A 27976-nucleotide genomic window follows, 5' to 3' on the forward strand; every position below is an offset into this window, starting at 1 on the left:
TAATTTTGACAAGTTTTTTGACAAGTTTGGGTAATTTTGACAAGTTTGGGTGATTTTGATAAGTTTGGGTTATATTCAACTTTGAGTTTCATTGTGTTTTGTTTATACATTATTCAGGTATTGGCAGAGATGAATTATATTTTATAAAAACACTTATCAACTCACATAAATAGTGTTATAAAAAAAAGTTATTTTGTGAAATAAAATCACGTTTATTCAGTGAAATAAAAAATACAGACTTTTCTAAAGCAAATACACTTATAAGGTATTACTACTACAATACTTTATGTAATAAAAATGTACACATTTATTAAAAATTTAATTTAGTAAATAAATCGGAATTTTATATGTAGGCATAAAAATATGGAGGTTTAGATATAAATTGCTTTTTTTTTTATATAATACTGGGTAGGTCACTGCATATAGGACAAGATAGGTTGTGTTGGTCACTGACTTTGGACAAGATAGATTGTTTTGGTTACTGACTATAGCTCATTGTTTTGGTTACTGACTATAGCTCAGGATAGATTGTGCTTGTTACTGACTATAGGACAGCATAGATTGTGTTGGATCCTAACTATAGGACAGTACATCTGATGATAACTAATTGAATGACAAGAAAGATACTGTTGAACAAGCTGTTGGTGAAATTTGTACTCAATACTTTCAAAATGCTCGTGACCTATCCGCAGCATCAGCTGAATGCAATTCACTTGTAACTTTTCAATGATAATTTAGAATTACTCTCGCCAACCTGTAAAATAAAAAGTCTTAATTAGAAATGTGTACTTATATAATACAGACGTTACTTCAAAAAAGATGATTATGTCCTACGCGGCATGCTTTTAGTCATGCATATTAACCAATGACTTAAATTCTGCCAAGTCTCTGGTTTTCCTGGCTGACTCGGGCAACCCATTCCATGCTCTAATAGCAGTAGGGAAGAAGGAGCATTTGTACAAATTTGTCCTAGCATATGGAACGAGGAATGTGCCTTTATCTTTGTGTCTTTCTGAGTATTTTATTAGATTTTGTTTTTGTATTTGAAGATTTATGAAATAAAAGAAAACGTTACGCTCTAAGTCCAATGGAACTACTCGAAAGGGTTAATGACACACTAAGAAAGCGAGAGCGATGCAGCTATGCTCAACTGTACGCTAATGACGTTTGTGAAGAGGAAACAGTCACAGAAAAGCAATCAGTTTATGATGGAGTAACTAATAACTAGTTCACAAATAATTTCAAGTCTATTGTTTCTTTCTATTTATATGATAAGGGAAAGGTTGAATATAGTCCAGTGGTTCCCAAACTTTTTGTCTCGTAGACCCTTAGGGGTCTATATAGACCACTTTGGGAATTTCTGATATAGACTCACGCCTAGCAGGAATGTTGTTGAGACATGATGTAAAAAGAGCAATGCTAGCCCGCGAAGGGTCTTTTTTTTTTAAATTTATTTTGCATCCCCTCTTTCCAAGTAGGTTGGAGTTTTTTCTTGACCTATTGGTAATGTCTGACTTTAGTAATTTTTAGAAAGATCTACAGGTCAATTGAAATAAAATGTTCTATTTAATTAATTTAGTCGCCAATAGGCAGCGGACAGCCACAGACATCTCCCATTTAAAAAAAAAAATAAATAAATAAATAAGTTCAGTCGTTTCAATTCTTTTCCATTATCGAGCGGGGAAGTTAATTTAGTTTAATACTTTAGGATAAACCAAAACAAATAGGACGTCAATAGGTCAGACTTTACCAGAAAGACTACGAGGTCGAAACAGACGAGACAATAGAAATTATATGCTGTTGGTGAACTTAGGTACTACGATACTTGTGATACTTGTGAGTCATTTACAGATACTTTATAGACTTACATGATACCAGGGCAGTATGAGTATGAGAGAGAATGTAAAAGCTACAGAAGGGCAGCGTGAAATGAGACAACGCTCTCAAGTACAAATGTTCACACGTATGCTGTGAGCACTAACAGTCACACACGTATTTATGTACCATACATTAGCTAACTTACAAAATAATGGCCCAATGTTTAAGTATTACCCAACAGTAGAATAGACGTACTCACCGTTATGGATTGGTTGCGTGTGTGTTTTTATAGTGACTGTGAGAAGGAATTAGCGATTGGTTGGTGGTTATGCAGAATGAACGATGCAAGATTAGCGGCACTGTCGTAAGCTGTCTTGAGTGCAAAAGACGACTTCAGAATGCCGGAGTAAAAAGACGTTTTTTAGTGAGTTATTTTGTTCAAAATACCATTGTATAGTATTAATAATTAAATAATAAAAGTTTATAAAAGTAATATTTGGTTTTGCTCACAAAGAAGTTATTCAAGGTATTTCAAGTTTTACAAGTTAAAATAGAATAACGCCTACAGCGATTTAGTTGTCTACCAGCAGTTCGGGTGCTACAAGTCAACAACCGTCAAAAACACTCACCAAACTATTAGAACTGCTGTTGGAACTCGAATCGTCTGTATAGCTTCTTATAAACAACTAATCAGCCTCGAAGTCACGATTCCCTGTGCTGTCAGTAATGGCGGGAAAATCATTGACGTCATCACCGTTGTCAGGGGAGTCAGGAACGTCTTGGCTGAGGCCGTCGTACAAAATCTCCGTTGGAAAAAGAGCTAGCCTATTAAATTAAAAAAAAAATGTGTGATCGAATTAGCCCAACCCACTTTAACATAAATATAGCTACATATGTTCTAATAAAGACTACAAGCCGACCCGCGGCGTAGCATGCGCCGCTATTTAGTGACGGGTGAACGCTTCCTGAAAGACAGTTGTCCAAATGAGGTGGGTGGTTGGGCGACGTAGAGAATCATATATACAGAGAGGATAACTTGTTTCCCCCTCCCCCTCTCTTTTTCTGAGCCGCGCTTTTCTGTCGCCGCGAAATTTGCGTGGGGTAACTCTAGTCCGACTTGCAGAAATAAAAGTTATCTTTCCATGACCTTTTCATCGAGGGCTAGAGAGTCGGCTTGCGTGCGTCTTATTCCGCATGGTTGGGTGACAGAGAATTATATATATATATACATATTACTATAGAGAGTAGGAAGTAAAAAAAAAAAAAAACAGATAACTGCTGTGGCACTATTGAAAATAAAATTCAAGTTTGTTTCCCTTGAGTAAAAATTTTTTTAAAATCCATGACACCTTCATGAAAGCCAGTTTTAGGCTCCAAACTAAGTAAACCTATGGGGGGTCCACTTTTAAATGAAAGCTTTAAAATGTTTCCGTGGAAGAAATGGGTCGTAAAAGTCTTTGAAAACTAAATGGTGTATGTGAGAGATCAAAGGAAGTGTTGTGTAATTATATTTCATTAATTCGACCTAACAAATAGACAGCAGCCTACCTTGACATAAAGTCACAAATGTCAAATGAAAAATCAACACATTCAATTTCAGTCTTTGACGAGCCTTTCACTATTCTATATAGATGGCATGGTGGGGTAGCGGTTGTCTTGGCCTTAAGAGAAAAAAATTGACAAACATTTTTGTATTAGTCTACATGTGAAACTAGTGAAATGGTTGAAAGTTACAAGACCTATTTGGATTCTATGATAGTAGAGAATTTTAAAGCAAATGTCAAGAAGTCAAGAATTTTAAACTAGTTTTCGACACACTCGGCTCACCATTTAGTGCAGAAGTGGGTGTGCATTCAAGCAAATTATGACCTGATAGAGAAAGAGAAATTCCAGTCGTCCTTCTGCGGGAGTTTTGAGTTCCAAAAACTATATTGCCGCATTAAAAAAATGTGCATTATTTGGGTCCACATAAATGTCTGAACAAGAATTTTTTCTTTGAAAATAATAAGGCTTGTCTTCGAGTCCGAAGATTTGTGAGGAATGCAGTATTTCCCGTGGCTGTGCAGCCCCAGCTGTGACCTACATATTTTGCCACATAACCATTGTCCGCAGGTGGAAGATTTAGATTTTCTTTTCGCCGTCTGTGTCTGTCCTCGGCAGCGGATTTTCTTTTGGTCTCAAACGTGTATCCCACGTCCTTTGCGAATAACCTCCAGCTGTCTCGTTCTGAGGCAGCATGCAACCAGGTGCCCTCTTCCATGTCAGCTAAGGCAAGTTGGCTCCTGGGCTGGTTGATAAGCATGTAAGAAATGGTCTATGCTGACTGACTAATTTGAAAGCAGTCACAAGGATAACCAGTACGCTATACACACGATTCCAGAATATTATGCATGAGTGTAAACAGTTAAATACTTCACACAAGTGCAATTGTATATTGGTGGTGAAATGTGATGTCAAAGGCGTTTCCACAATGAAAAAAAATAGTAATATTAGTTTCGAAAATAAACTCTTTGTTGTAGCTCCGCAATTGGAAGTGTAAAACAATTACATGTAAATTTAGAAGGCAGTAAAAATGCGAATTAAAAGGCATATATAGCTATCATGTTTAACACAGTTGTAAATATATATGCGCCGCCCACCCCTTTTCCAATATTTTGTTTTATGTGGCCATTGATAGAAAAAAATTGCCTACCCCTGGGATAGAGTAGCGCATGTGATCATCTTTTAAACTACACAAGATTAGGTCTACAATTTAAAAAGATCCAATGAAGATTGTACAGGCACTCTTTAAGTAAGTCGACAGTGTAAAAACATCTAAAAAGAAAATTGAGAAAAAGTCAGAAAAATGTAGCAGGAGGAAGGTATTTTATACAAGCACACAAATATGTACGTGTTCGCTCTATGGACATTTCTAAATTAGTATTGATCATTTTAATGGATTCTTTCTGAATCTACTACTAATTAAATATGAACATTATTCGCAGTTTATAATTTAAAATAATTCTTATGCATGCAAATTCATTAGCATTAAGGAGATTTGACTGTTTTGTTTTCAATTAATCTGAAATAGTAAAATTTGCAACTAAAAGCAATTGACAGTTGTTGTTGATGTCCAAGTGCTGAGCCGAAGGCTCTTCGAGCCCTAAGTATGAAAAAAAACCTTTTTGGACGCCAAACAGTAAAAAAAAAAACCTGTGAGAACACAGTTCTGTTTGAGAGAGACCCGAGTCAATGCCTATGTAAAGCATTGCTGTTTCCAATGCCTTTGGCCCCCGACGCATGCTTGGCTGCACATGGCCGAAGGCCGAGGGCACTGGGAGCCTCCGCCATTTTCCTTCGTTGTACCAAGCTAACTGTGCGGGACCCGCCATTTATGTAACGGTCCCTTTGAGGAACAGCGCATGGATGTGGGACGTGTTTGTGGGGACTTTTTTACAACCCCGCCCCTGCAAGAGGTTGACTCTAGTCTACCCGTGGGCATCCCCACGGGAGTCTTGTGTTGCTACCCATTTAGCCTAACCACTTCCTCTAATGGTCGAGCGCCACGATGAGGCAGATTTGAATCGAACAGTCACGACCTCAATTTGTTTTCGATTATTTTCATGGATGAAAATGTTAGCTCGAATCTGTATGCTGATCAGAATTGACATGCAAAGCTTTGGTTACTGTTTAAGTACCTCTACCAATCATTGACACTAAAATTTAATTGATAATTTTTCCAAACATGACTCTGCTTTCTAAATTATGTTGGGTTCTCTTGTTTATTTTTATGGAGTGAATCAAAGTCAAAAAGTCCTTTAATATTATTACCAAGACCTCTTATAAAATGTTTCACTGGGCAACATCACAAATATCAGCAGATTGGTTAAAGGACAATGAATAGAAAGGGCATGCTCAGATACATCATGAGAAAGTTCCTCGATGTGTCTTGTTAATGTGAGAGCGATTTCATTGATCTTATGTTCACTTATCACTTTTGAGACAAGACAGGGACGATGTGGTAGGATGTTTCAAGTATTGCTTCTTGCACAACTTCTCTTGACAAAGAGTTTTCACCTCTTTATACCCTCTTTTTCTTGACCATTTATTCTTTGCGAATATCGAAGCTCATATAAATTAAATTATATAATGTATTAAAAGATAAATTCGAGAGATTGCGCTCACATACAATGAATGTTGGTTTTCCTAATGGTCTCGAAATGTATAAGAATTTCCCCACATTTCATTCAACTGACGCTTATTACCACTTGCTTTTTCTTTGTTTATATTTGAGCACTGTTGGAGGGATGGGAAGAATCTCAGCTAATTTTTGTGTTAACTGGAATATGTGTAATATAGTGTCCCTGTGGTTCTTTTTTTCATTACATCAGAGTATGTAGTGTAACTTTCTTAGGGAAGACAAACGCAGTTAAAAACCATTGCACCAAATTTAAGTTTATTCAATTGTAGTAGAATAAGGCATAACAATCACATTTAAATAATATCACCACAGATCTGGCTACGACACAGATGGTCGTAGTTTGGACAGATAATGAACAATTTTAACGTAAACTGTTGTGTAAACCGAAAACTTAATTTAGTGTCTTGTGTGTTGTTGGCAATGTCATCTCTAAGTACTGAATAAAAAAAAACAGATGGACGTAGGTTGTGTGTGTTTTTAGCCTACGCAAATCGCCCCAGTCCAGCGCTAGACGAGCGGTCAACCGTGACAAGTGACAGTACACGCCAGTTCGTCAAGGACCTGTGTGCAAGCAACGTTCCACCCGGAGAAGGCCAGTAGAGACCCTAGATCTATATGTTAGAGTGTGTTAGAGTCAAGACTTCACGTTACCTCGCAATGCGACCAGTACGAGGCGAAGGCAGAACCAGTAGTACGGTGTGTGAAGTCAGGCGGATCAAGGCTAGGTTTTTGGACAGTCAGTGTAATGTTGTTGCCAACTGTACAATGTTGTCATGTATTTGAAATTAAACTGTTCTGTTACTTTGGAGCCCCGAGTTGTGAGGTTCCTTAAGTTCGTTGTGTCGTGTGGTGCAGTTTGAAGAGAACCTGGAGATACATAACAATATCTTCAGATCCGTTCATCCGTATTTTTGGTCTTTGAATAAAGTCCCAATTATTATGACTGATTATTTGAAGCATTATTCTAAATTTGTGTTCTGGGTTTGGGACCTATTTGTGTTAAAACGTGGGTCTTTTTGACAGTTCTCGGTCATTTCATTTCCGGTCACTTCATCCCCGGTCACTTCATCCCTGGTAAAATGACCGGGGATGGCAAATTCTCTGCCCCCCCCCCCAGCTACGCCACTGATTTAACTAACGTTTTATTGGGCTGACATGTAAAAAGAACATTTCCACAGACAGCTTATGCACAGTGGTAGAAAGTAGTCTAATGTTTCAATGTAACAACTGGGTTTGCGTAGTCATGTGTATCACTGCACTCATCCTTAATCCTAAGAATCGAAGACATTGCCATTTACTTTAAAAACTTCCGAAAAATGGAAGTCCACTAACCACTTCTCAAATCAAATTAATGCGACCTGTTAGCGAGGAGCAGAAAGTGGTAACAGGTTTCACCCTAGCCACGCCTCTGGATTAGTTCAAGAACTTTCGCGATATTTCTAAAATCTTATTCGAAACCTTTTATTTAAAAATGCTTTACCTTTTTATTCTTAGATCCAAGAGCGGTTGAGATCGAAGAACCTTCACTCTGTACATATGTTCTTTTGACGGACGTTGTGGGCGCTGGCGTTGATTCAGATGACATAGATGCTGATAGCGATGCTGCTGTGGTTCGTGGGTGTGGTTCTGAGGTTATTGGTGGTTTTAGTTTAACCGCCGAGGTCGTCAACGACGAGTAAGGGATGGGCAACGACGTGGATGTTGATGTTGCGGCTGTAGCCATTGTAGTGGAATCGTAATGCTAAAAACAACAGTTAAGTCTAAAAGATTCAAATGTTTAAAATAAAGCTAAAAACAAGATTTTTTAAAAAGGCGAAATCAGAGAGTAAACATCCTCGTCTTGCTCTACTCCATGTGTACAGGGTCAAAACACACGATTGTATCTTAACATAGAATAAGGTCATCAGGTCACAAGGCGGTGGACAAACAGTTTCACTTAAAAAGCGTGCATTAAACAAAAAATTATTAAGAAAGAAATTCACCATTAAATCAAACATTATACAAAAAAAAAATCATTTTATTTGGTGAGGTGGGGTGTGATCATTTTATTTGGTGAGGTGGGGTGTGATCATTTTATTTGGTGAGGTGGGGTGTGATCATTTTATTTGGTGAGGTGGGGTGTGATCATTTTATTTGGTGAGGTGGGGTGTGATCATTTTATTTGGTGAGGTGGGGTGTGATCATTTTATTTGGTGAGGTGGGGTGTGATCATTTTATTTGGTGAGGTGGTGTGTGATCATTTTATTTGGTGAGGTGGTGTGTGATCATTTTATTTGGTGAGGTGGGGTGTGATCATTTTATTTGGTGAGGTGGTGTGTGATCATTTTATTTGGTGAGGTGGGGTGTGATCATTTTATTTGGTGAGGTGGTGTGTGATCATTTTATTTGGTGAGGTGGTGTGTGATCATTTTATTTGGTGAGGTGGTGTGTGATCATTTTATTTGGTGAGGTGGTGTGTGATCATTTTCTTTGGTGAGGTGGTGTGTGATCATTTTATTTGGTGAGGTGGTGTGTGATCATTTTATTTGGTGAGGTGGTGTGTGATCATTTTATTTGGTGAGGTGGTGTGTGATCATTTTATTTGGTGAGGTGGTGTGTGATCATTTTATTTGGTGAGGTGGTGTGTGATCATTTTATTTGGTGAGGTGGTGTGTGATCATTTTATTTGGTGAGGTGGTATGTGATCATTTTATTTGGTGAGGTGGTGTGTGATCATTTTATTTGGTGAGGTGGTGTGTGATCATTTTATTTGGTGAGGTGGTGTGTGATCATTTTATTTGGTGAGGTGGGGTGTGATCATTTTATTTGGTGAGGTGGTGTGTGATCATTTTATTTGGTGAGGTGGTGTGTGATCATTTTATTTGGTGAGGTGGTGTGTGATCATTTTATTTGGTGAGGTGGGGTGTGATCATTTTATTTGGTGAGGTGGTGTGTGATCATTTTATTTGGTGAGGTGGTGTGTGATCATTTTATTTGGTGAGGTGGTGTGTGATCATTTTTTCTCCTTCGCAAGACAACAATACAAGCTGCCATTTTTTCATTATATTGTTGCATGTATTTTCATTACCAAGGAAAGAAAGAAAAGAATGAGAGAGAGAGAGAGAGAGAGAGAGAGAGAGAGAGGCAGAGAGGCTTTAGGAGCGGTATAAAAAAAGCTAACAAGATCCTCGAAATAAAGAATCACCCTTTGTGTCAGGATTTGTGATTTTACCATCACAAAAGAGATACAAGACACCGATGGCAAAGACAAACAGACACAAACACTCTTTTGTTCTCCTGGCAATCGAATCATTAAATAAGAACAATCTGATATAAACTTTGTCACATGTAAATTATGAGTGAGTCTGGTGTGAATGTACACTTTGGTTTCTTATAGTTATAATGTTTTTTGTTTGGTGTAATGCACAAATTGTAAGACAAATTTCCATACGGACAATAAAGATTATTATTATTATTATGTTAGAAATGAACGAGTAGTCATTCTCTGGCGCTGCCAGGGTCGAGTTTCGCTAAAGAGAAACAAAATTCATTGTAGTCCCTTTAACAGCTTCCACTGAGGAATTTTCTGGTGATGTGGCAGGTCTGCAGCAGTACCGCCCTCTGACAGGCAACGAAGATGTTCCTAGGAATGTTAAAGGCCTTGAAGGTGTCTGTGAGGTCAGTTGTTATTATCCCCTCGGTTGATATAACAATTGGGTATATTGTTATTTTGGACAATTTCTATAGACACTTAATCTCCAAGCCTAGGTTCCCATATTTTCTTTGTTTTTCTATCTCAGTTTTTCTTAAATTATGAGACAGTGGAACGGCGATATCGATAATGGTAGCGGTTTTTTCTTTTTTATCGATGAACAGCAGATCCGGGCGATTGAAATATACCGTTTTGTCGGTCAGAATAGGCCTATCCCAGGACAGCAGATGTTCAGTAGACTCAAGAACCTCTTGCGGAGAGTATTTATAATAAGGGGGAGTGTCCTTACCGATCAATTTGTACGTCAAAGCCAGGTGTTGGTGTATTAACTTTGCAACTTGGTTATGGCGACCCAAGTAGGCTGATTCTGATAGGGCTGGACATCCTGCCATAATGTGTTCAATCGACTCGCCCACATTTCCACATTTTCGGCATTTGTCGACAACATTGAGTTTCAGGATATGCTTCTTATTATTATTACAACTTGTATTCTATATGGTTTGAAAAACAAGGAACATAATTTGGCTACTTAATTAAAAAAAATAGACTTTGTAGAATCGTTTGACTACACTACACCTCCAGTACCAAAGCGACACTGGATCATCACATAGAAATGAGATAGAAATGAGCTTGGGGTATTCAGGTTTGACTCACTAATTCTTTCCCATGTTTGGGAATAGCCGCAAGAAAGCAATGGCTTGAATAATTCCTTCATATCTCAATCCACTCATCAACCTCATAACACCAGAAGGGTCAAAACCAATAAAGAGTTCCCAGCGCCTGCATTACGAATAATAAATATTTTATTAAGATTTTGAGGGAGAGTGGTGCTGCATTTAAGGCGCTCCTCAAACACGACTCAACACAATACTCAACACAATACTCAGCACAAGACTCTCTATTTGATAGCACTTCTTACAAGATCTCCATCTCCCCTAATGCGATTGGAACTTGTGTAGCTGGTTGCGTGAATCTAATAGGAGATACCAATGACTTATCAGGAGTTTAAGACTCTAATAGCACAAGACACACGTCTTATACCTTTGTTAGGACAAATTCGTCCAAATGCTCCTTCTTCCCTATTGTGTCATGAGAGCATGGAACGGGTTGCATGAATTAGCCAGGAAAGTCAAGAACATAGCAAAGTTTAAAAGTCTCAAATTTACATGCACGACTACCTGAACACATCAATACGTATATAGGACGTAGGCCTAAGTATCTTCTCTCTTAAACTAACGTCTGTAATTTAAAATACAAGATTCTGTTTGCGCATGAGCAATTAAAATATTAAGTCCTTAGACTATTTCTTGTAATTGACTTGTCAAGTCTAGAGAGAAATTCGTATTCTTTAGGAAAAATTTTAGACAAAGTTTATGACTTAATTTTACCTATGCTTTTTTTTACAAATTAAGCTTAGGCTATATCAACTCACTCTGTCTGTCTGGTAACAAGTTTGTACACGTTATTTCTTCCACACCCAGTCTTGGATAAAGTTGAAACTTGCCAAGAAAATACATGGATCAATAAAAAAGTATCCCATTAGTCACGTGACAACCATCATGAATTGAACATACGATTGTAAATTATATAGAAGAGATAAAGCACCACGTGGCTTAATGTTGTTTGTTTACGATTGGTGAATGAGGTCTGTCTCTTTACATAATTGTAAACGTTTTTTCTCCCACACCCTTTCTCGGATCAAGTTAAAACTTTATACAATTAATTTATTATAGCCTACATAACAAAAACTAAATAATTAAAAAATTAACCAATTAGTCATAGGTAATCAACTATTTATGTCTATGGATTTATATCAAAAAAGGGAAATAATTTCTACATTATCGATAAATATAATATTAAATGTTCTTTTTCTTAGATATTTAAAAAAAAAGTATTTTTATATTTTGCTTGTTTTTAAATTTGTATCGATAGATATACAATATGGTGAGATAATTCTTTGTTTATACTGCCTAAAACGACCTCCCCCCCACCCCACCCCGTCCCCCAATATCTCCTTTTTAATGATTCGGATGCTCCTTCAGAATCTAAGATTATAGATGTAGAATCTAGAACGCCTGTGATGCATTTTACTTAAAATATTGCTCATGTTCTCAATATATACAAAGATATATGTGTGAGATTTCTTGTTTTCACGCGCTAAATAAAAACAAAACTTTCAACAAAAAGTATTGTTTTGTAGCTACTGGATCTATACATAGATCGAAATTCAGCATTTTATAAATGTGATTTTGACAACTTTGTCACATAAGAGCTTCATCTGTTTATCGAGATGGCTGCAAAACTGAAAAAACGAGCTCTTGCAGAATTCAGTTATGTTGTTACGGTAAAATTAAAAATTTAGTGAGATCTAGATTATATGTATCGGTTTTAACCCTTTGTCCACATTTGGTACCAAGAAGACGGAGCACTTTTTCCACTTTACACACTTACACTACACTTTTTTGTCTTAGTCCTTAGTGCCTTAGACGCCTTAGCCTTAGCCTTAGTCTTCTTCTAACGTACTAGAAATTCTAAGTCTTCTTCTAGACTAGAAATAATACTAGAATGTTCAAATCAATGTCTAGATCTACTAATATTTTAATTATTTATATTACTAATATTTAGTAATAATAATATTTAAAAAAAATTCATTACTGATATTTTAACATTACAAATAAAGTAGATCTAGACTTAATTACTTTTATTACTTTACAATAGTCAAAAAAAAAAATACACTACACAAAATTATATTATTATTGAAGAGAAATGGATGAGCTTATAATTATCATCTTTCTTATGCTTATTATCAGCTAATAATGACATAAAATTCAACTGAAATATTAACATTTATTATAATTAGCTAAGCTAATTAAACTAATTTGCATAATTTATGTGCAGAAATTTACAAAATTTTTTCAAAACTGAATAGAATTACAAATTTAAGAGAGTTTTTAAAGAAGTTTTAGGCCTGAATAAGTCCTATTACTTATGTTTATTACAACTTGTATTTGGGGAAACAAGACACATGGATACCCTTTAGTCACTTTTTTAGACACTTCTGTCAAATTCTTCTACTACTTATCTCTCTCAAAGTATCATGTAAATAGACATCTTCATTATAATGATGATTATATTATGGCCACAGTGACAGACACCTATTTATGACCCAAGAATCTTCTTGTGAGCTGTTTGCTGGTCAAAAAGTTGGCATCATATATTTATTAGTCTCCCCAACAAAAATATGAACAGAAATTGATAGTAAAAATAAAAGCATAAAAAACTCTATGGGAGCATATTCTCTGTCCAGCTCCTCACCCCTAACTCTAAACCATGTTACCATGGATGGGCATCATCAACACTAAATCTAGATCAGACTCATAGATCGACTAGTGCTAAATCTAGTGTAGACCTAGATCTAAAGCCCTCCTTTTATACTGCTCTCATTATTAGGGCTATAAGAGTCACTAAAATCAGATTCATTTAGTATATATATACTTTCATTAATTTCACCATCTGACATGTTGAAATTTTCACCTATCACTAGCTAACTTCAAAAAGTCAATACAAACAAATTATCATATAAAAGGAAGGTTGTTACTGTTGTTTTTTGCATGACTGTCCCTGATCAAAGTCTAGATCTATTTTGTTTGAATGAATCAAGCCAAACTAGATCTAAAATAAATTGTAAAATTTCTCTTTACTAAATGAGTCAATATCTGAATTTTGAACTTATATTTTTAGAAGTAGATCTAGATAAAGTATTTTTCTTGCTAGAATCATATATTGTGTCTAGAAACCTGTATCTAATAATAAGTTGGTTTTTTTTTTGTTCATTCAGCTTCCATTTCACTAGTGGGTATACCATCACAAAAGAGATACAAGAGACCAATAGCAAAGACAAACAGACACAAACACTCTTTTGTTCCCCTGGCAATCAAATCATTAAATAAGAGCTTAATCTGATATAAACTTTGTCACATGTAAATTATGAGTGAGTCTGGTGTGAATGTACACTTTGGTTTCTTATTGTTATAATGTTTTTTTGTTTGGTGTAATGCACAAATTGAAAGACAAATTTCCATAGGGACAATAAAGATTATTATTAATATGTAAATTCCTACATTTATTTATAGTAAATTTATCAAATTAGAATTATTTTCTTTTCAGGAAGAACCTCCACAACCTGTCAAGAAATTGCGATTGATCCATCAATCCACTCCACCTGTGATATCCTTGAACCTTTCAAGCTCTAACTCCCCACAGGAGACAATATTTTTGCTCTGTAAGCTGGAGGAGAGTATGCCCATTGACAAAGAAGGTGCCGAAGGGATATACAATGAGCTAGTGGAACATCTTATTGGCGAACGTGATTCTATAGTTCGCTGTAAAATTATTTCCCTTTTTGCCAGGCTAGCACTTGTTCCAGGTTTTAATATTCAATTATTAGCTGATGACCTTTTGAACAGACTTAACTCTGAGAGTAAGTGTATCTTTAACTTTGTGAAGACTACAGTTGACTCTTGATAGTCTGACGGTTAGAGGTCCAGAGGGTTTGTCAGATTATCAAAGGTTATATATTAGGTCAGCTGTGCCTCAAAGTATGTAGTCATAAATGTCAAGAAAATTCTTAATTCTGTTTATGGTGTAATAACATATTCTCTTAGACTTTAAATGCTATGCAATAAACTATGGCAGACAGTTTAATAAGGGTGTCATGTGGACACCGACCAACCAAAAATTCCATTCTTCATTGGGATTGTTAGCTCAAAACCCCTCTGTACGGAAGCCAGTTGCTTCACCACTCAGCCACTCCATCCTCTCACAAAGAATGACACCAGTGAATAAAATAGATGACAATTAACAAAATTTTGTTTTGTAAATAATAAAAAAATAAAACTATTTATTTAGCTCAAAATCACTCAGTATCCTTTATGAACCATTTCCTGATATGTTAATGTTGTATAGTATTCTGGCTGCCTTTGACTGGTGATCATAAACATCTGTATATAAAAGGTTGCAAAAAAGTCTAGTCTGTAGAGAACAAATGATTTAGCCAGCTGATTAGAATGCTGAGATTTATTTGTATTTTCCTGTTCATGACAAATTATGCTGTAGAGCAAAATTTGTAAAAAAAAAAGTTGATTTGAGGGTTAAATTTTTTTTTTCAAAAGTCTATTAATTTCAACTCATAAATTGTTTAGCAGTATGAAATCAAGATGAGTGCTATTTTTATCTTAATATCCATGTTTGTTTTAAACTAGAAACCAGTTTTGTTAGGCGCGCATTTATTTAATAGATATACTTTGAGAATAAAAGAAATCTGGATGTTGATTTTACTAATGTTTTAATTAAATCTCTTGGCAGCATCGCATAAAGTTTTGAGTCAAATGTTAGTGAGTGCAAAGACTGTTAGCCAAATGTTTTCTCCTTCTAGTCCTTACATTCAGCGTTTCATGAGAGCAGCATTTAAGGTATTTATCTCTTCTTAATGTTGATTTCTTTATGTTTGAATATAAAGATATCTAACTAACTAATATTTGTCAATTATTTAGCTGCCTGGTCATGTGGTGTGTGCTCTGAACTGTCATTCAATGTTTACGATGTCCTTTGGTTCAAATTTTAGCACTCCCATCCTGCAGAAAGTTAGGGCTTGGATGTAATTATCTTCAAATGTAAATTATCTTCGTCTGAAATGCATAAATCATAAAAGATACTTTTATTCTGTTGTATTTAGCTATAGGCAAAATTGTGGTATTAAAGAATTAAATTTTACTGTAGTTAAAATTGCAATTAAAACTGAAATAAATCTTTAAAAATCAATACATTTAGTCAATATGTATACAAATTTGTCAACATTTGAATTGAAAAATAGCCAATTAATGTTAGGGAAAATTCCTTTTAAAATTAGAAAATATTTTGATTATTTTATAAAAAATTAATGTTTTTTGAACTTTCTAGAAGTGTTTTTCAACTTTCAATCTAATTGCAAATATTTATTGTAAGCAGAGGCATGTATATTGTCTGTGTGACTTGAAAACGTTTTAATTGGATGTTTGCTTAACTGTTTGCAATAGTTATGTTATTGCAAGAAAAATGGATTTTGGTATTGTTTTTTTATTGGAATTAATATAATCTTTCTGAAATTTAGATGCTATTGACATGATCTTTCCTTTTTGTTTGGTCAGAATGTTTCCGACTCAGATCACCAAGTACGTAAAAGTTGCCTTCAACTCATTGGCTGCTTAGCTTCATGTGAGCAACAGCGTAAAGACACTCCTGCCTCCCCTGATTGGCCAGTGTCCATTCAAGAAGTGTTGACTCGTTACATCAGTGACGAGGACCCGAGAGTCCGGTGTAGTGCCTTTGAAGCCATGGCATGTATTATTTAATTGATTTTATAGTATATAAAACATAAGGAAAATTTAAAGCTTATTCATAGCTTGTAACCTGCATACAAATGTTTGAAAGCAAAACTCAAAATTCAAGACTCTCTCTATCAACATTCTTTGAATTTACTTACTGTACTATCAGCCACAGTTCTTATTAAATTCCTTCACACATTCCATGTTAAAGGAAAAACAGAGCAAAATATTGTGTAATAAAACTGATTACTTTGTATCAAAGAGAAAAATCTGGGTGTTGCTATTAGTTTAGAAGATTTTTTAATAACTCAAAATCACATCTTATCTGATTTTCAAAATATTTTGCTTTAAGGAAGAGATCAGCTTTCTTGGCGTTGCATGGTTCTGTGTGCCTTTATCTCATAGAAAATGTAAAATGCATTTTTGTATGTATGTGCTTATCTTACATTCCAATGACTATTCCTACTCTTCAGCTGACACTACACAACAGTGGACAGTATTTGGGGTTCTCTGTTTACCAACAAGCTTGCAGTGCTCTGTCTGATGACTATGAAGGTGTACGTCTGGCAGCCATTCAACTCATTTGGGTCTTGAGCCACTTATATCCTGAAAGGTATTTCACATTACAGTATAAACAATCAATTCTGGTTGAAGATACATGCATTTCAAATACAGTTTATACAGTGAATGTGGAGCGAACATACATTTATTACACATTACAGAATGAAGAATGAATGAAAAGTATTTTCAATTGCAAACTGAACATACAAATTCATATTTATTACTTCCTTTTTGTTACAAATGGAAAATTAACATTTTGTTTTCTTTCTGTTTCTAAGTTGCTATTTTTTCTACCTGTGATGAATAGATGTGCTGAGAATGTTAAGCCTATATAATAAAAACTAAATCAATAATACTTTTTAAATTTCTTTTTTATTTTCTTGTATCTTGTATTGAGTTATAATTGGGCATGTTTTTGTTTTTTAAATCAAAGTCTTGTACCAGTGACAGACTCATCTGAAGAACTTCGGCTTGTTGATGATGGCTTTGCAAAAATTTGTAATATGGTCTCAGATATCTCTGTGAAAGTCAGGGTTAAAGCCTGTCAGTTGCTGGTGAGTTTGGGTACTATAATGTATGAGAACCTACAGCCTCAAAATAAGCTAAGTTTTATCATCTTTTATATTTCAGGTGTTGTTGTTGTTTTTTTTAATTTGCATTGCATTTTTTTTTTTGTTTCAGGGATCTCTTCATTTGGTCAGCCCCAAATTTCTGGAGCAAACTTTGGACAAAAAAATTATGTCACAATTAAGAGTGAGTTTATGATTTGGAACATGTCCTTCAATATTTGTCCCTAATATTATTCATCTTTCAGTTTTAAGATTCTCATTTTGTACATGCCATTTCAATGATTGGTTCATTCTAAAATTATTTTTCTTTAGTAGAAAGCCTGTTTATCTTGCTTTGTATATTCATGGTTTGACCATAATTCTTTCAACACCAAAACTCAACAAATTTTTATTCTAGAGAAAAAGATCAGCACATGAAAGGGCTAGAGAGCATTTTGCTTCAGGTGAATGGTCCACTGGTCAGAAGTGGGCAGATGATGCCCCAAAAGAGGACATTGACCCAGACTCTGTGAACCTACTCAGTATAGGGGCTTGCGGTGCTTTTGTTCATGGTTTGGAGGATGAATATTTAGGTAAGTGACTTGTTTACATCTCAAGGAAATTCATTATAACCCTAACCTCATAAATGTACATTCCTACTTGGCCTCCATCCAATTCAATATATTGTATACAAACTTTGTTAATTTTTAGTTGTTGTAGCTCTGGTGTAATTAGCACACCAGTAATTTTTTAGTCAATAGGAAACATTAAAAAAAAATTTTAAAAGTATATTTGTTATATTTATGTGTAGTTTGGGCATTTCCTCTGGAAACTTAACACTTACCTTTGTTTATTTAATGTCATAATAACTTTAATATGTATATATTTTGTTAATGACATTATTAAAATTAATCATTTTAAAAATAACTTGATATTGATATATTTTACATTTACATTTTGATAAACTAATCAAAATAACAAGTTTAAATATTTTTATTTTTAATTCAATTTTTTCCTTAATTAGTCATTCATTTTATTTATTTAGTCATTAGTCATTTATATATTTATAGTTTTATCTTCTTTACTTTAAAAAATGAAACCTGATCACAAATAATTATCTTAAAAAAAAAACAAAAAAAACAAGAGAATTATTGTGCTCATAATAAAAAGTATAAATGTAATAAATTGTGACATTTGGTTTTACAGATGTTCGCAACGCAGCCTTGGACTCACTTTGTGAACTTGCCTCCAACTCTCCTCAGTTTTCCATCCTCTCTCAAGACAGCATCATAGACATGTTCAACGATGAGATTGAGAGTGTGCGGTTGAATGCCATCAACAGCCTGCGTAAGATTAGCCATAATTTATTACTGCGGGAAGACCAGGTGGAAATAATACTTGGTGTTTTACAGGTAAAGTAAAAAAAAATTTACTGGAATAAAAAAAAACAACAAAAAAACATATAAGATATAAATCAGCTATAATACCACACATTTTTTTTTTTTTTTTTTTTTTTTTTTTTTTTTTTTTTTTTTTGTTGAAGTAAGCTGATATGGGCCATTGTTAAGGGCCAAAGTGTCTAGCTGTCATATAGCTGATTATTATGAAAATTACAATTTTTATCTTAAAAATATATTGTACTCAGATTAATTTTTATTTACTTATTATTGACAGGCTTTAAAAAATGGAGGGGTACATCTAAACACATCTTTTTTTTAAATTGTCCTATGCTCTTAAAAGTAAGAAGTGGTTGGTGGGTTGTGCTGGCCACATGACATCCTCATTAACCATGGGCCACAGAAACAGATTACCTTTACATCATCTGCCCTATAGATTGCTCTGAAAGTGGAATTTTACTTTTATTTACTTATTCTCATAATGATGAATTTCTTTCATAAAATCATCAGTATCATTTATAGTACATTGTTGTTGTTTTTTTTGTTTTGTTTTTTTTACAATACTTTCTTCCATTGTTCAGTTTTTGTTTGTTTATTCCAGGATTTTTCTCCTTCTTCACGTGAGGCACTCAGAGATATGTTGGGCCATGTCAAGATGGCAACTAGGGCTTGTATAAATAACTGTGTTATGGCATTTCTGGATAACTTGCAAAGATATCCACAAGACAGGACTTCTATCTGGAGGTAATATCACTTTTGAACTATAATTGGCTTTGTTATTATTGTTTGTTTTTTTGTCTTGTTTTTTTGTAATTCTCTATCCTAAAACATCTGAAAAAAAAATTGTAGTTTAAGCTTCAGTGATTTGGTAATTTTATTAGAGGGTCTACCAATTTATTCGGTAAATGATATAATAAGTTTTCATCATTTTCTCAAAACTAATTTAGAATGTTATGTAATTTTTTTTTATAATCTATTTTTACATGGCCTTTATTTTTGTTTACTAGCTATGATTATTTGAAAAGTCATAGTTAATGTCCAAAAACCTCTGCTGTGGCAAATTTTTATTCTGATACAGCAATTTATAGTTGGTAAGAACTCAGTCCATTTCAGTTATGCCCAAGTGAATAAAGGGATGTACTTACAGTTTTGTTATGGTGATGTGATCAGATAGTGTTTTTCTTGTTACTTCTTTCTTGATGTTATTACTTTAAGGTAGCTCTCATTGAGGCTCCATTGATTTCATTCAATTAAAATAACTTTTTCTATCTTCAGGTGTGCTCAAAAACTTGGTACCAAGCATCCAGCTCATGTGTTAGCTCTGGCCCCTGACCTGCTCTGTTTACATCCATACCTAGATACACCAGAACCAAACATGGATGACCCTGCTTGTATCTTTAAACATTTTTTTGTTTTTGTAGAATAAACAATTTAAAACATAAAGTTTTCTTTACATCTATAGTGTTTATCTTTGTAAATAGTTATCACAAATAGTTATGTATTCTTATTTTTCATTTCTTTGTTACTCTAAATTGAAAAGATATTTTCATGCATAAATTTGGATGAAATTCTATAACTGAATAGAAACTGAAATATATAATAAAACAAAATTTTCACTGATATTCACAAACTTTTTCTGGAATTTGTCTGACACCAATATGAGTTTGCAATAGCATTGGAGAAGTTTTCTCTAAATTTATTATTATTTTTATTTTATCTCTAAAGGGAATCTGGAAGTACATCCAATTGGTTTGAATACTCATAAATTGCTAAATGCTTTTGTTATGTAACTTCTCACTTCATAAAAAAAAATACGAACACGAGTTTTGCTAGTGTTACTTGATGGAAAAGATTTACTGTGCTAAGGGAATATTCAGTTTTTTAACTTCCAGTATAGCAAAATGGTGTGACATAGTCATTAGATTTCTTACAATCATTTCCTTTTTCCTCTCTAGTATAACTTCTCACCTCCCTTGATGTTGTTTTGCTTTGACCATAGTCACCACTTTGTAGGTTGAATAAAATAACAATTGCAATGTATTGGATTCTGATGATAAGGAAAAGTGCATTGTTTTATATAGCTATGCAACATATTTTCCATAGAGGGTCTGTTTCTTTTCGTCCTTTGTACATGTCTTTGGCAAGGGCATAAATAATGATTTTAAAATCGTCAGCTCATAAAAAATCATTGTTGATAATTGCAAGACTATAAAAGAAGAATACATTACATCTCCCTCCTAATCTACAATCAAATATTCTTTGAAAAAAATAGTTTCTTTTACTTGTATATTTTTAACAGAACAAAACATTTCCTACATTTGTCAATGTTTATTTATAGCTGTCAACTTTATTTCATTGTACTGACTTCTGTTTCCAATGGATGCACATAGCAGAAAGACCTTGAAAGTTTGAATAGTATTATTTCCTGTTGTTATTCCATCTTTAACTATGCAAAAGATATAACAGTATTACTTCTGGTTTTCAATGCTGCAGCCAAAACACCTACCATGGTTCCATTGTTTCAGGAGCACACACGACGTCACTATTCCTACCTACGTTCCAGTCTACCTGACTATGTTCCTGTTATTAAGGTAATATCCATACTTTATGTCACTCAATGTTTGCTTCTACAGTAAATAATCCTTGTATTACTTTAATAGATTTCATTTTATTTGTGGTCACTACTGTGACTGCAGATACTACCTATTCTACATATTGTGTTTCTGCTACTAAAGTCAAGTTATCATTTGTGTACTAGTACTTACATATATACTTCATACTTTAATGTCATAATCTTTATAAAAAAAAATATCCTATCAGATGTATTGTCTTAAAGTTGTTGAAAACCATACCAAATAATTAGAAGAAAAGATCCTAATACATTTGATATAAGTTTTACCCTGCTTTAACTTTTAAACTAATGTCTAATTATTGTACATCTTTTTGTACTGAGCAGAGTCTGGAAATGTCAGATGACTTTACAACTAGCAACAACTCCAGCACATTGTCTGTTGGAAACACAGCCCAGTATCTTGAGGAACTTACCCTCCGCCTGCGTAACATTGAAAACATGGACTTCAAATCTGTCATCTCAATTTTAACAGTGGCAGTAAGGTATGTTCTCTTTAGATTTCTGTGATATTTGTTAAATAGCAGGGCCAGGGAGCCAAGTCTTATCAACTTACTCTGCGGCTTTAATTGCTCTAGATGAAAACAATTCCATTATTGAAAAGATATTTCTATGAAATAAATAAATGTACCAATAAAAATGACCTAAAATAGTCCACTTGCTAGTATCAAACTGTAGGAAATATCCTATACATATCAAATAGCCTATACATATCAAATATTTAAACTATACAAAATATTTAACAATTTAGTTTATGAAATATACTAAGTGTAAACCAAGATTTTATAGAGAATTCTCTTTTTTTTTATAATTTCTAATGTTATATTCTTGTTTGCAGAGATCTGGAAAGAACCAAACAGCTGGACAAAGGTATCTCAGCCTCGGCAGACTGTACTTGTGTTTTTCTTCGCTCTCAATTATTACTTACCAAGGTTAGTTTTGAGTGGCATGCCACTATGCTGCACTTTGCAGGACTGTCCCATAAAATAAAAAATAAATAAAGCTATCAATTCAAAATTCCAACACAAAAAGGATAATCAAATTACTATGACCAATATTTTCATAATTTGTTAATAATTTGAAGTAAAAAATAATGAATGCTACATTCCTTTAATGTTTCCAATGTCTCTGGATATGGGCATGTACAGTCCCTTTTCCTAGATTATGTTTAGCTTTAGGTGCTAATTTAGCAGATAATCTAAATCTAATAATTAACTTGACTCATTAATACTAGATTCTGCTAATTGATCTAAATCTTGTAGTCAAACTAATGAAGTGGATTATCAGAGAGAGAGAAATCTGTTATTACCTATGCTTGAGTATGATCTTTTGGATACTAAATTGTCCTACTATTGTTCCTTTTTGAGCCCAGAGTTCTTCATTTGCCATGAATCTTCATTCTGGTTCATGTTGGTAGAATCATCTGAATTAATTTGTTATTGGCATAAAGTTACTAAAGATAACTTTTAAACTTGTGAGAAAAATTTATTATTTATGACTTTCATTCCTGTTTAGTAGTGCCCACATCTTTCCTAGCTTTTAAGTTGTCTGATGAGGCACTGTCTTCAATCACAAAGATTAAAGAGGAATGCAGCATGTTACATGACCACACAAACCCTGTTTGTGACATGCATATTTTGCCATTGTCTGTGGGGGATCTATTTTAGTTTTCTTTTTGTCATTTGAGTCTGACTTGGGCAAGAGTTTTTCTTTGGGCCTCAAATGTTTCTTGCTACCTTTGTAAGAGCTCTTTAGCTGTCTCTTTCAGAGGCCATCTACTGCACTGCATTTGCTTTCCTCTAGGCCTGAGAGGGCAAAATGTCGTACTTTGGTGGGGGGGGGGGCACCTTTGTTACACTGTCCTCCTATTTAAGCTCACCAAAAAGATCGCCTTTGACATGATGTCATCCCCCATGTAAAATAGTTGTCTGACACAGTTCAGCTGTCAAATGCTAAGTAGTGCTTCTTTTCCACACCTGGCCTCCAGCAGAATATGGTTTGTGAAAGTCATGAGATACAACCCTGACAAGGGGAAGTACCCAATAGAATTGGATAGATTTGAAATGTCTTTAGTCCCCCATTTTCAAATTTGCTATAAATAGTATTTAAATTTGTTTTCGAAGCATTTTATGATATAATGTTGGTGATTTCGTCTTTAAAAGGGAAATCTCATTATAATGTTTAGACATAAGTTTTTGGTTGTAAATTTCAGTTGTTGGCCAGAGTGAATGACCCTGCCCAGTGTGAGACAGACTGTGATAGTGTGAATTCAGCTGTGGATAAGGTAAATAGCATTTAACTATATTTCAGCAAACTTGTTTTTTGATGAAGACATTTTAGAGTGGATCTAGAAGTGAACAAGAAAATCATTTGTAAAATATATTTGTTAAAAAGACATGACCTCCATTATTAAACTTCCAATAGAATAAAATAATTTTACACAATTTTGGTACAGTTCGGGTATCGAATCAGTGACACCGTCAACTGCAAAAACGTATGCATTTTTTATTCAACCAGTGAGGAAGATATACTTATGCGATTATTTTTTGGTATGTTCACGTAGATGTAATACTAGACCTTAAGTTCTGATTTATAACTCTTAAGATCTAGTGTAGATCTACTGGTGGTTGGTCATTGTGCTGGCCAGAAGACACCCTGCTAATTAACCATTGGCCATAGAAACCGATGACCTTCACATCATCTGCCCCATGGATCACAAGGTCTGTAAGGGTAACTTTAAAAAAAAAATATAAACTGTTAAATTTCCAGTTAAATCGTTAGAGGCGTTTTGAGATCAGCTGTCCAAATTTCTACTGGTTCCACGAAGGAGTGACTTGAATAGAGGTATTGTAAAGATGTAAAGAGATTTACTAGGTTAAAAATATAGCTTATGAAATTGTAAGAAGTTATTGGATACAACTCTAATCCCCTAAACTAGATCAGTTACTTCCTGCCAATAAGGTCATATTGGATTTGTTGAACAATCATCCAGCTAAATATTGTGTGACATATCTCTCATTTGTTTTTCATGAAAGAAAACATATCAGTACAATTATGTTTTGTTTTCTTTTGCTAGATTCTCCAACTGACGACCAAACTTCAGACTGTGTACCTGGGACTGACCAGCAGTTTGATCTGGACAGTCAAGCAGATTGAACTGAAAGCCCTAACACTGCTGATGGTGGTCACTCTGAGCTGTGGTTCCCTGGCAGACAAGATCAGGATGTGTGAGACATTTAAACATTACTTGACATACATGAAAAAGTAAGGAGCATTCTCATTTTCTCTTTTTCAAAAGTGGAGGTGATATCCGAGTCTAAATATATGTTCATCTCCATTGGTCTCAAAAACAATATTTTATGAGTACTTTTGTTTTCACCAGTTCATTGAAAATAACTTTTAAGAAAATGTGTTCAAATCAGTTACATATTTTCCAGAAATTTCTTTTTAAGTATTACCGTTATAGGTGTATTGTGAGATTTGTGGCTATGGGGCTAAATACCCATGGGTTTGGCTTGGCTACCAATAAAAGGGGCTCGAGGTTGAACACCTGAATCCAGCAGATCTGTGTTTACTGAGCACCTAAAGGCAGCACAGAAATCCTCTCAAATACTCCCCCCACTGATCCACAAATGAGATCGGCCGTAGTGCTCTGAGCATGCTATAAGCATGAAAATTGCACAATATGAAAGCTATTCCAATTTATTCCAATCTGGTGTCATGGTTAGAAAGAAGCTTCACACTTCTAAAAATAAATACCCAGTAAATGGAAGTTTTACAAGAACACAACCCTGAAGATAAGCATAAAAAAGAAACAGATAAAAAAGTCTGAATGAAATTAGTTATTAAACGATAACATTGTAAATACATTATACCACAAGAGCAGCTTTCTTAGGGTTAGGTTTTAATACTGGGTACAATTTTAAAATAGCTTGAGCTTGTACTTTCCATATTGTTTTTTTTTTTAAATCATTCTAACACAGGATTAAACATACCAAGTAGAAATCCCTAAGTCAACTAGATTCGCTTCTCATGTCCCATGATAAAAGTTCTCAGTTTTCTGTTTGAACTTTGACCCTACTTGTGAGGCTCTTGTGGTATTTTGTTCTTTCCAATCAGAAGGTTATTGGGTTTTGTTTTCCTTTCAAGATATTTGTTTATTTTGTTCAGGTCTGCAGAGACTGAATCAGGGCCGACAGATACAGTTACCAATCACTTGCTGTCTAGCATTGACCTCATTGATGCGTCTCACCTTCAGGTCACTCACAGTGTCCTGCAGAAAGCCATCAACAGTTTATCTCCCAGTGCAGTGCCTCTCTTCAGGGGCATTCGGCAGGTTAAGGCCACACTGGAGGAGCCAGTAGAGAACTTGGAAACTGCCATCAAGATGGCTGCTGGGCTGACTGCAGGTCTGAGGGTCATTGCCAAGGTTGAAAACATCAAGGATGTCAGGAATGTGAAAATTCAGGTAAAGGATAAGACTTTGGCCATATAGCAAATCTCATGGCTAAGATTTTTTTTTACATGGCCAAATAACAAGTCTCATGGCTAAGATTTTTTTTTACATGGCCAAATAACAAGTCTCATGGCTAAGATTTTTTTTTTACATGGCCAAATAGCAAGTCTCATGGCTAAGAGTTTTTTTTTACATGGCCAAATAGCAAGTCTCATGGCTAAGAGTTTTTTTTACATGGCCAAATAGCAAGTCTCATGGCTAAGAGTTTTTTTTTTTGCTTTTGTTTCACATGTTGCTTTAGATGTGAAAGTTATTACACTCTAGCTTTAACCTCTCGCAGGGCAGTGGGCAGAGTTTGAGATGACAGTACAGAGCGCATACCACACAACCAGGCATCTAGGATTTTTTAAATCCCATTATTACTAATTCTGATGTGTTTTTTTTTTTTGTATTGAACTTATCCTGTGAAATAAAGAGGTGCAAATAGCGAGATTCACACATTATTTTGTTAATGGCCTTGTAGCTTTAATAATCATACAAACTATCCATGGTTTGAAATTAATAAGCATTTTCAGAATGTAATACATCTAGTTTTTCATGTTTTGTATAAGTATAGTAAAGGATATTTCTGGTTGAAGTTAATATTATTATGTATAGATCAGAAACTTCTACCTTAATTTAATATTTTGATATTATTTAGCAATTCATCATAATGTTATAGACAAGACTCATCATCCACTTTATTGAAATTGTTATTAGTGGAATAATATAAATAGAATAAATATGTCTCTTTGAACTTTGACTACAAAACTGGGAGCTAATTTTTGTTGTTTTGTTTTGACAGGTGAAGTACCCTGACCAACAGAGTCAGCTGATCAGTCCACCGTCAACAGGCTGGACAAGGCTAAGTCATCTCAGTCACAAACTGGACACTGAAATTGTCATGTCTCATGCCTTGTGGTCAGGTAAGAGACGTCAAGACTACTGTGTGCTAAGGTTGTAGGTTTTTACTAATGAATTACATGTGTTTGGGATGGAACAATTGTATCCTGGACTAAAGGAGCTATTTAAATAATGTGCAGAGTTGAGGAAGTTCCAGGATTTCATTTATCATTATTGATGGCTAAGATAATAAGATAATGTAGTTGACATTTGGATCAGTCAGCCAGACATTCTCTCCTTTTTATCCTCACCTGTCTAGAAGCAACTTGTGTCACTTAGTTTATTATAATAATAGTAATAGCCTTTATTATCTTTGAGGCAATGAAATGAAGAGTTCATAGTTAGGATTAGTTCCTTTTTCATTTCAGTAGTCATTCTTACTGTCTTCCTTTTCACCTCCTGTTCCTTGGCCACTGATGACTTTCTTTAAGACTTGATGAAAGATTAAAATTAATATATTGCTGTGATCAAGCTATTGATAAATATAATGCACAACTGAGTCTTCATTCAATGGAGGACTAAATCAAACTAACGCTGTGACATCAGCACATGCACTTGGCCAAGGTGTTTCTTCTTCTTCCTCATTCAGATGAGTAGACCAACATATGAAACGGTGAAACGGTTTTGATTTCTATGCGTAACATACATACATACGCCTTACTTTCTACTTTATAGTATAAGATATATTAGCTCCTCCTTTGTGGTCGACGATGAGCACATTTCTCATTTCCTATGAATTCTAAAAGACGGTTGTTAAGTCAGATCTTCGCTTTGAAAAGTTGGCTGCATACGAGGCATAGGTAGGATTTGTCAGTTGCAGATAGGCCTGCTTCTTTTCTCAGCTTTTTTTTTGGTTTGGTGCTCTTTCACAGCTTCACGTCATGAGGAGCAAATGAGCGCTGATGCTTCCCAGCCGTGAATGTCAATATCACACACCTTGAAAGAGCTCTTAAGGGTGTCTTTATAGCGCTTGTAATGACCTTCCCCCACAAAAGGGCTTTCCTGTACAGAAGTCATCTGGCATGCGGACTATCGAAATTGGGACTTTTTTACTGCTGGGAATAGGCTAATTAAATATATTATAACCAGTATAAATAATCAGTTTAATATCACCAGCTTAACTTTCCTTAACTACTTTCAGAGGCCTGCAGTGTTGACGTGTCTCTGGTGATAGAACCATGTGGTCAAGCCAGGCATCTCCTGAAGAAACAAGAAATGGTCCAGCTGGTCAAGCCTGTCCACATCCTCGTCTCCACCAAGCCTCACAAAATATAAGTCAGAGCAGTAGTGTCAAGTCACTACAGGACTAGATGTTCATTTGTGCCTGTACATAGTATTGTATCATACACATATATTTGATTTGTTGTACAAATACATTGTTACATAAATGAA

The 27976-nt window shown here is 34.7% G+C and overlaps 2 protein-coding genes across 2 annotated transcripts; one reads left to right on the forward strand and one right to left on the reverse strand.

The window, feature by feature from the left end:
• Positions 1-215: 215 nt before the first annotated feature.
• LOC106055655 (uncharacterized) lies at positions 216-7869 on the reverse strand. Its single transcript, XM_013212011.2, has 4 exons — positions 7479-7869; positions 3367-3479; positions 2448-2643; positions 216-754 (listed from the first exon to the last, which is right to left on the reverse strand). Exons 1-3 carry the CDS (start codon positions 7719-7721, stop codon positions 2505-2507), a joined length of 495 nt encoding a protein of 164 aa, XP_013067465.2. The 5' UTR covers positions 7722-7869; the 3' UTR covers positions 216-754; positions 2448-2504.
• Positions 7870-11935: 4066 nt separating this feature from the next.
• On the forward strand, positions 11936-27976 carry LOC106076470 (integrator complex subunit 4-like). Its single transcript, XM_056013025.1, has 19 exons — positions 11936-12033; positions 13857-14169; positions 15054-15160; positions 15875-16063; positions 16525-16664; positions 17046-17166; positions 17294-17365; positions 17579-17753; positions 18367-18572; positions 19159-19301; positions 19833-19948; positions 21015-21148; positions 21514-21671; positions 22025-22118; positions 23399-23470; positions 24263-24450; positions 25357-25654; positions 26487-26607; positions 27726-27976. Exons 1-19 carry the CDS (start codon positions 11980-11982, stop codon positions 27857-27859), a joined length of 2835 nt encoding a protein of 944 aa, XP_055869000.1. The 5' UTR covers positions 11936-11979; the 3' UTR covers positions 27860-27976.

The sequence above is a fragment of the Biomphalaria glabrata genome, chromosome 15 (assembly GCF_947242115.1).
Source record: "Biomphalaria glabrata chromosome 15, xgBioGlab47.1, whole genome shotgun sequence".
In the NCBI taxonomy this organism is placed as follows: Eukaryota; Metazoa; Mollusca; class Gastropoda; family Planorbidae; genus Biomphalaria; species Biomphalaria glabrata.